The sequence below is a fragment of the Pyxicephalus adspersus genome, chromosome 6 (assembly GCF_032062135.1).
Source record: "Pyxicephalus adspersus chromosome 6, UCB_Pads_2.0, whole genome shotgun sequence".
NCBI classification, from domain to species: domain Eukaryota; kingdom Metazoa; phylum Chordata; class Amphibia; order Anura; family Pyxicephalidae; genus Pyxicephalus; species Pyxicephalus adspersus.
This window is the reverse complement of record NC_092863.1, coordinates 64899228-64908366: the sequence shown is the minus strand read 5'-3', so window position 1 is coordinate 64908366 and position 9139 is coordinate 64899228. Positions and strand designations below refer to the sequence as shown.

General features: G+C 37.3%; 1 protein-coding gene across 2 annotated transcripts in view; it reads right to left on the bottom strand.

Moving 5' to 3' along the window:
• The window catches only part of CDO1 (cysteine dioxygenase type 1), a 43617-nt gene that overhangs the window by 3766 nt on the left and 30712 nt on the right, over window positions 1–9139 (bottom strand). For both annotated transcript variants that reach the window (XM_072416063.1, XM_072416062.1), the window contains exons 2-3: window positions 2852–2929; window positions 1376–1533 (exon numbers count right to left, since the gene is read on the bottom strand). In XM_072416063.1, coding sequence (XP_072272164.1) covers window positions 1376–1533; window positions 2852–2929 — 236 coding nt within the window. The remainder of the gene's footprint in view (window positions 1–1375; window positions 1534–2851; window positions 2930–9139) is intronic.

Here is a 9139-nt window from a genome sequence, read left to right as displayed (position 1 = left end):
ATATATATATATATATATATATATATATATATATATATATATATATATATTATTAGAAAGCATGTGGTTAAGTATGAATTTTGACACTAAATAAACTATTTGTCAACTTGTGATACATCCCAAGACAGCTGGAGTTTTGTCAACATTGGTGTCTAGTTTGGCTTAAGACATACATACTAAACAATTTATGTATCCCCCCCTCCCATTTAGTAGAAGTTAAAGTCAGATCCTGCTACAACATTAGGCATTCAGCATTGAATTCCATTTTTAAAAAATCCCATGCAGAATTTCCTTACCAGCCAAGTTCTCCAATCTACCATTCTAATTTTCATAAAAATGTTATAAAAACTGAAACAGAAACAGATGAACTATGCATTTTGTATAGTGGTGTTGAAATAATTCATCACGTAAACAGGAAAATAAAGAGGTTTATTTACTTGTGACCAGTATAGGATAATGCATGTAATAAACCTAGGTTATAGTCCCTTTAACAAATGTACAAGTTATTAATGTACAAAAGGGAGTTTCCCCAAGCTATAGTATGTGGAAATATGTATATAGTCAATAGTCTTACCTTGAACATAAACCCCTAGATATCAGAACTGTTGATTATGTAACAGTTCAGACACAGTATGGTTGTAAACTATGCAGAAGTCAAGCTGCTTGTAGCAATTGTAGATAAATATTTGTTTTTCAGACCTTATGGATGCAGGTATGTAGAACACAGACAGATAACACAAAGAATATCTTGTTGTTAAAGGAATACTACAAACCCAGAATAATCACAGCCACCTCAGAAGATATCTATTTAAAATATGCAGGTCTCAAGGATAAAAAACGGGTAAATTCACAACCAAGATAAGACAATAACTTTTAAACAAGCTTGCCGTATAGGCAGACATTGCAGAATTTATGTTAGCCACAATGGGCTAGATTTATTAAAGCTCTCCAAGGTTGGAAAGGATACACTTTAAGTGAAGCTGGGTGATCCAGCAAACCTGGACAATTGTTTTGAATCCTGGACCACATCCAGTCCAGATTAGCTGATCACCCAGCTACACTGTAAAAAGTGTGTCCTCTCCAGCCTTGGAGAGCTTTAATAAATCAGGCCCATTGAGTGAAGACAGAATCAGGATGACAACCCTGGAGTCTGAATCTTTAAAATCAAGCAATGTCTTTTCCCAAACTTTTGTCCTCTCAGGTTACCACAAAATATACGATAGGCCGTATATTACCTTCCAGGCGTTCTGTAGGAGAAAAAACAACACTGTGACAAATAAACACTACAAATCTATCATTCACAATTTTATTTTTGTGCAGCAAGATTCCCAATGACGATTTACCCGATCTACAGCTAATCATGAAACAAACATACCATTAATGTATGCACACTGATTCAGCTTGAGAACCCCTTCAGATTTCTTAATCATGGCTCCATTGGTTTTTTTCTGTGGCCACTCATACATGGTCTCCTTCAGGTTGCCCTGTAGAATCTTCAAGAAGCAGTGCGAGTTGGTGTGATCATGTATACTGCTGCATTAGGAAGATAGATAAAAAACGCTTAGAATAGTTTATCAGTAAGGCATTCACATAAATATACGTTGGGTCCTGAAGCAAGTTAGATGAAATTAAAATGTATGCAGTTGACCGATTTGATAATATTGTAGCAAGATGCAGATTGAGCCATCATCCTTATATTTGCCCCCAACCAAAGGAGGACATGTTGCCTTAGGTCTTGGTAGACAAATCTGGTCATCTAAATAGTAGGATTTAAAAATACTATATACATAATAGGGCCACATACCTATTCATCAACCCAAGCTTGTTGGTTATTAAATTGGAGATACCCAAATGCAGCTTCCACTCTTGAGTAGGCCCTCCACAATAAGTGTTGTGGAAGCCACAAGGACATTTGTAAGGTTAGATAAGGAGGTCAAAATCAAACCAAGTCATTACAGACATGACTTTGTGCCCAGTGCATTGTCGAGAAGAGAAACATTTGTCAAGTCGTGCACTTGAAGGGGTTTATTTGATTCTGCTCCCATTCTTCTTAAAACAAAAAATTATTTTGTATCCACTGTGAAACAACCCATAAAATAGGAACATGGGCACTGCATGTTTTAGGTTTACAAGCAATGACATCTTTATAGTTCTGGGGAGGCAGAAGGATCCAAGTCTATGGACAACTGTCATAATAGAGACTTGCACAATACCAAGGCTGTATTTGAGTCAATGCAATACAAGTAATAAAGTAATTATTGAGTACCTGGAGTCAGAGCCAGCAAAAATGTACCGGCTTCAGAGCCCATGTACACTACTCAACATGTATTGTATGTTGCCCAGTAAATTAGATGTATGCCTTAAATTTAAAGCAAAAGCTTTAACAAGTTATGTGACTTATTTGCAGAAATATTTGTGACACTTTTGACAAGAAGGGAAAGTTTGCTAAACTACTTTTTATTCAACAGTTACACAGCAAAATTATAGGTATACGTGATGGAATGCACACAATTTGAATATCTACATGATAAGACAGAAGTCTAGAACAGCTTGAAGCAAAATCAGTTTGTGAAAAAAAAAAAAAACTGTATGAAAAGATTAGTGAAAATTTACCAGGAAACAGTGTCTATAAAGGTCAATGTCATATTGAGCAAGCAGAAATTCACTGTGCTCTCTTACATAGGAAAGTACAGCAGTCATTACCAATAGGTTGTTTAACAATTCGCTAGGATGAACAATGTTGGACCACTGACGTACACATACAAACATTTCACTGTAGCTTTACAGGACCTTCTATGTTAGCCAACAATCATTTAGTGTGCATACATAGCTTTAAATTAATACTGTTTACCTGCCATGTCCTTCACCCCAGCAGAGAATCATCAGATTAAATTTTCCATTTCCTTCATCTACCAGATTCCTAGTGTACCTGAAATTAGAGAAACCATTCGAGATTTAGTCATTTAGGTTTTTTTTTAATTTTTAGTTAAAATGACAGAAGAATGGACATTATAATATGATCTAAATCAGCGGTTGTTTCATTTTATCTGTCTCATCCTCTAATTAGCATGTTTTACCCTTTAAGTGAACATTATGGATCAGTGAAAGGTTTTATGAAAATCATACAGATCTGTTGAAATAATAAACCAATTCCATTCCAATTCCACCGACACATAAAACGTAACGTCCATAAATATTGTAAAAATATTTAAAGTTGAATTACAGATAGTTCTAAATTTACTGTACGCAACTGAAATTCATTAGATGTCAACCTCTAAGAATTGGAATTCTGAATGGAAAGGAATGGATATCACATATTAATAATTATGCTTTTTAGGTGCATGCCAACAGAAGACACCAAAAACATGAACTCCACTGGTGGTGCTGCTGCTTCTTTAGTATCCCAACATGCTAAAGGCAAGGAGGTGACCCAACTCTACCATCTACCTAATTTGCAACTTGTATACAATTTTTACTTTTGATGCATTATAATCTACCTTAGTTTCTGTAGTGTCTGGGTAGAGTACTCTATAGAGATCTGTTGCTTTATATGGGGCAATAATATGTACAATTGGGGAAAACAAGGGACCAATATTTTATGCTATTTAATTTAAGAAAAAAAAACAACAAAAAACTATTAGTGCGTCATAAACTCCGGTGACACCAGTTTTCTTTTTTGTGCACATAAATGGTATGAGTGAATTGTGCTATTCATCATAAATAAATCTTGCTTTTACACTTCTCAGGGTGTACGAAGAATTTTAATACATAACAATATCAAGCATGTACACTGTAGAATGGGTCTTCACCACAGAAAATTTAGGATTTGTGATTTTTAAAAATGACAACATGCAAAAATGTTAAGCTTTAGCAGAACTTATAATATATTAATCCCCCCCTGCCCCCAACAATATTTATCACCCTTCAGAAGCATTTCTGATGATCAACTTTAATTTTAGTATAGAATTTTGTTAATAGGTTTTGACTTTGACCCATGTGTTAACCTTTAAGTAAATGATCAACAAGCTAGCCTTAAAGCCCACAAAGAATATCAGCATACCTGGTTTATGTTTTCCAAAACAGGACCTCCAACTTTACTTTTTTTAAATTAAAGTTTAACATATAGAACAAAATGGTAGCAAGTCTGAAAAGCAAATCTTCACATAAAAAAAAAAAAGTAATTAAAGCCAAAATGTAGTCAAGTCTATAGACTTGAAAGCTAGCAGCAATGATGTAGGCAAACAGATCTGTCTGCACATAGACAGAAATTAAGTTATCTCTCGAGTCTATTATGCAATGACTGACTAGGGCAGACCGTCCAAAACTCTGCTACAGTTTATATCTAGAGCAGGGGTGTCAAACTCAAATACACAGTGGGCAAAAATTAAAAACTTTGACAAAGTCGCAGGCCGACCTTGAAATTTATTGAAAAAATTGAGGCGGGCTAAATCTTATAAGTGCCACGCTACTGGAACTCCCTCTTCATTGAAATAGCACCGCTACTACAATTCCTGGCATTAACTGTATCTATAAAACAGTCCAGTCTATAGACGCAAGTGATTGTAGTACCGGCGGTATTTCAATGCAGCGGCAGGCCAGCTGCAGTTCATATTTAGGATTCCTTTATGGGGCCAAAAAAAACTTAAGTCAGAGTTTGACACCCCTGATCTAGAGGATCTAAATAGGACAACATACTGGTGAAAGGCATCTTCATACATGCGTCAGAAAGATGAAGAAACTTATTTCAGTCCTGATCGTCTTTGAAGATGGCACAAACTATAAGGACCACTGCAGCCTATGAAGTAGGGAATGGCAGTGAGAATTATTCTGTGTTTAAAGCAAACTTCAGCTGAAATTGCAGATAGATTGCAGTCATGGCCCGAGTTGAAAAGCCTGTCCCTTGCCAGAATGCTGCAGAAAAGCACACCAGCTTTGATCTTGGAAAACACTCATTTGGCAGAGATCGGATATACCCCATACCAAGTCAACAACTAGAACGCTTTATATAGGCAAAGAGCATGAGACTTGCTGAATGTATTTTGTACTAAAAACCTGCTACTCTGTATTCCAGTAAATCCCAGGGGTCCATTTTCTTTGAGAACAATAGAACCATTGTACAAAACCAAGGAGGTCAGCCAGTGCTCTAATAAAGTTGTTGCCTAGATCCAGGAGAAACCTTGTTATCACATATTTCTTGTGCCATTCGGGGAAAGAAGGCAAACAGATTGTAACAGAAGTATACACACAGTGTTCATTTTTTATACTGGAATTGTACAACAGCCTTCTAACAGGCATATAGCACTTCTAAGATTTAGAAAGAATTTAGATTAAGAACATGAATCTACACCTAATAAAACTGATGTAATGATCAACCCATTTTTCTGAACATACCTACTCCTATCAAACTGGAATAATAAAATACTCTCGGTCTAAGGTATTAATATCTACCCTTATCTAACAAGGAGCAGGGCTATGCGTGAATCACCCATATAACCCATCAGCAAAGTATCAAAATTTTTCTTTTCAAAAGGAAAAAAAAAAAACTGTTCTAACTACACTGTGGTCCATGCAGCTGGAGAATGTAGAATTTTTAAGGTTGTTCTTATAGGCGTCTTAACGAAGCAAGAAGTCCTGATGCCAGCTGAACACTTAGCAAACTTAGCAAAGATAAGATAAGTAATAAAACTGGAGTTTTTAGACAAGCGGCTCATGGTTGGCCTAGCTACAAAATGTTGTGGTTTCCAGCTGTAATCTTAATGGAAACACTTCTACCGATAACACTAAAGGGCACATTTTGGTCTGAAGTCACCTTCTCCAATAAAGTTTTTTTTTTTTTTTTTATCCCAAAAAATTAATGAGGCAATAGGCAAACTAGTATGTCAGGTCTCGTTTAAGCTGCGTACACACGGCAAATTTTTCTCGCCCGATAATCGGTATCGGCCAATTATCGGGCGAAAATCTGCCGTGTGTACAGTCGGTCGTCGTCCATCGTCCGACGACCGTCCTGGCGGATCCATGGACGATGGACGACGACCGATCCTAATGAAAGGGGAGAGCGCGCAGCAGGGTGCCGCTCCGTCGCTCTCCCCCTCCCCTCTCCATAGAGCATGAACGGTGCTGTATGTACAGCATCGTTCATGCATCGTGCAGTCTTTTCTCGTTGGAAAGGATCGTGAAAGATCCTTTCCAACGAGAAAAATTGCAGGTGTGTACGCAGCTTTAGTAAGGTACTGGTAACCATAGATTAGGTGAAAAGAAGACCAAGTCCTTCCAGTCAATATCTGCGTGTTCAGTTTTGAAAGATATTTAAAGGCACTACAAAAAATCAAAGTGCACCTACTGAAAAATATTTTATATAGGTCTACGAACTGAGGACACCTTTAAAGGAGACCAATAATTAGTTTTATTTCATGCTTACAATTCTAGGAGTGGAACTATTGACCCAATGTGCTGAGAGATATACATTAAGTGATTAAGTGAAGTCAAAGGTCAGACAGCTAAGTCATGTCTGCAATCTGTAAATTCCCAAGCACCAAGTCCCTGACAGGTCCCACTACCTAGGACTGGGTAACAGTCATGTAATCATTATTCATGCTAAACAGGAGTAAAAGGGGGGGAAAAAGGCAGCAAAACATGTTTTTTTTTCCCCTGGAATTAAGTTTCCACCATTTCACATTTGTCCCTGGCTAGTTGACTAGTACTGCTGATCACCTTTTGTCCCCCCCCCCCCACACACCTTGAAAACATACTTGTACTGCCTGCTCATGACCCCGACTTATAAACTGACCAAGAATCTGTGCCGAATGCACGTACCCTGGTTAATAAATAGAAAGCCAGCTATTCCACAGGGAGCTTTGAAGGCAACTTCCAGGTCAAATATTATATGAAGGCGGAAATTCCTGGCTGTGTAGATTACAGGAGTTCCAAGTAGCCAAAACTTGAATTATGCAGAACTGAAAGGATTTACTACTGACCCTTGGTTTAATGCTGGTCAAAAAAAGAAGGCACAGACATGCAAATGTTTTAGATGTTTAAAACATTTGGAAGAACAAACCCGAGGAGTGAACTTTACTTCTGTATACCTTGAGGTATTTTAAAATTAATCCAAATTTATAGATGAAACTGAACTTCATACAAAACATTAAATACACAAACATGTGAAGGAGTAGCAACTGACTGATAAGGGAATCTTGCTTGTGAAACAGAGCCAGATAAGGCCTTTTCTGTCTGCTGTACAAGTGATTTCCAGGGGAATACAATTAAATCAAAATCAGACAGGGAGTCAGGGAGCCTCAAACCTTCCCTCGTGGGAATATTCCAGGTCCATGTGTTTGAATGGCAGTAATTGATTCCCACAGAAAAATGTCAGATACCCAGATTACTACCGCAATCATACGGAACAACGCAAATTCACACTAGCTTCAGTTCAAACCAATATAACACAAAATAAAAAATTTAGGACATGGTGCAGCACAGCAAGCATTACAACACAAGTACATTATACACACTGCAAGCAAAATTAGTCAAAATTTTTGATCCGTACACTTGTTTCTGCTCAGAGTTTTAGGACATTAGATCATTTTGACATCTAGGCAAGTAGAATATTCAGAAGGAGCCAGCACAAGTTTCTTTAACAGTTATCCAAATCAACCGTAACAGTTTGCCATTCTAATGGTATAGGTATAAACACCTATATGTTCCCCTGACATGATAGTTTATAGTATTTAGGAGCAGCTAGACTGGGCACCATAAGGGCAATTTCAAAAGAAAAGTGAGCCACAGTATTCTAGAGCAGGTGAACCACAGTCCAATCTTCTCCCATTCAAGTGAATAGGAGAGATTGGTAACCACTTTTTTGTTGCTTTGATTGCACTGTTGTTGCTTGAAGATTTGTGCTGCACCTATGTGCTAATCTGGTTACCTGCAGTGCAGTTTGCAGCTCCTAATTGGGCATTAGTTTGCTGCTAGCCAGATTTCACGCCATAGGTGTGAAAATTCTTTGGGGAACCACAGTCCAGTGGGTCTTAACTAGTCATCAGAAAGTCCTTAGGCTTAGATGATGATTCCATTATTGATGAGAGTACAAAGGTTGCCACCAGCCATTGAAAGGTTGAAAGTTCACCTCATTGCATCTGGTTTGAATACTTCAAGTAGTATATGACCCAGAACATGAATACTGCACAAGTGGATACATGCAGTACAGGGCTTTATCCATCCAAATTTGTTTATACAGAGCAAGTCATACTGAAATCATAGTCATGGTGGCATCATGTGAAAAGTGTGATGTTAGAAACATTTCTTTTTCAAGCACAGCAAAAGATATGTGACCAATTATGCAGAATCAGTCTACAAGAGGAACATTTGTTTAAAAATGTATAAAGCAAGCACAGCACACATTTACCTATAGGCATGCTGGAGGCGAAAACAGAACAACAAAACACAGAAAGAAAAGTATAGCACTGTGTTGAAGATATTCACCTTCAGTCTGAGCACATTTAGCAGCAGAAATAATTACCATAAGCAGGAGGGAATCTTTGTATCAGAGCTGAATATGGTTTCAAAAGATGGCTTAGTTATATTTTAACTTTGATAGACTATTCATTTATTATTATCCTGGTATTTTTGGCTAAAATTCTGCTTTAAACAATGTTAAGTAATCCACAGCATCTGACTTCAGGAAATAGTTGGTTACTTTGAACTAACACACTTTTAACATAAATGGGACGATCATAAAATTTGTTCTTTGTGTTGCTTTTGCCAACCGTAATATTCTAGTTGCCCGACTGTCTCTTCTGCAAGGTTTCTTTTTATTCTGTCAACCAAAGGGGACATGAATCCAAGAATGAATCAAAAAAACCACTGAAGCTACTGGATCACTATGACAGCCAAGTAGCAGGAATTTTTAGGGTAACTGCGATGGCAGCTTACATATTTCTCTCAAGACAAATTTTTATGCATCTTTTATTAATGAACTTTAGTAGCAGCCAAACATATTGCCCCACCCCAAAGAATGTCAGAGAGTCAAGGATTCATGTCAGCCATATGTTTTCATTTTAGATGATAAAGCACATAAGGGATTATGCAGATCCACTGAACTATCTGGTTGAAACCGCTTTTCTCCTACAGTTGGAAAAGACCT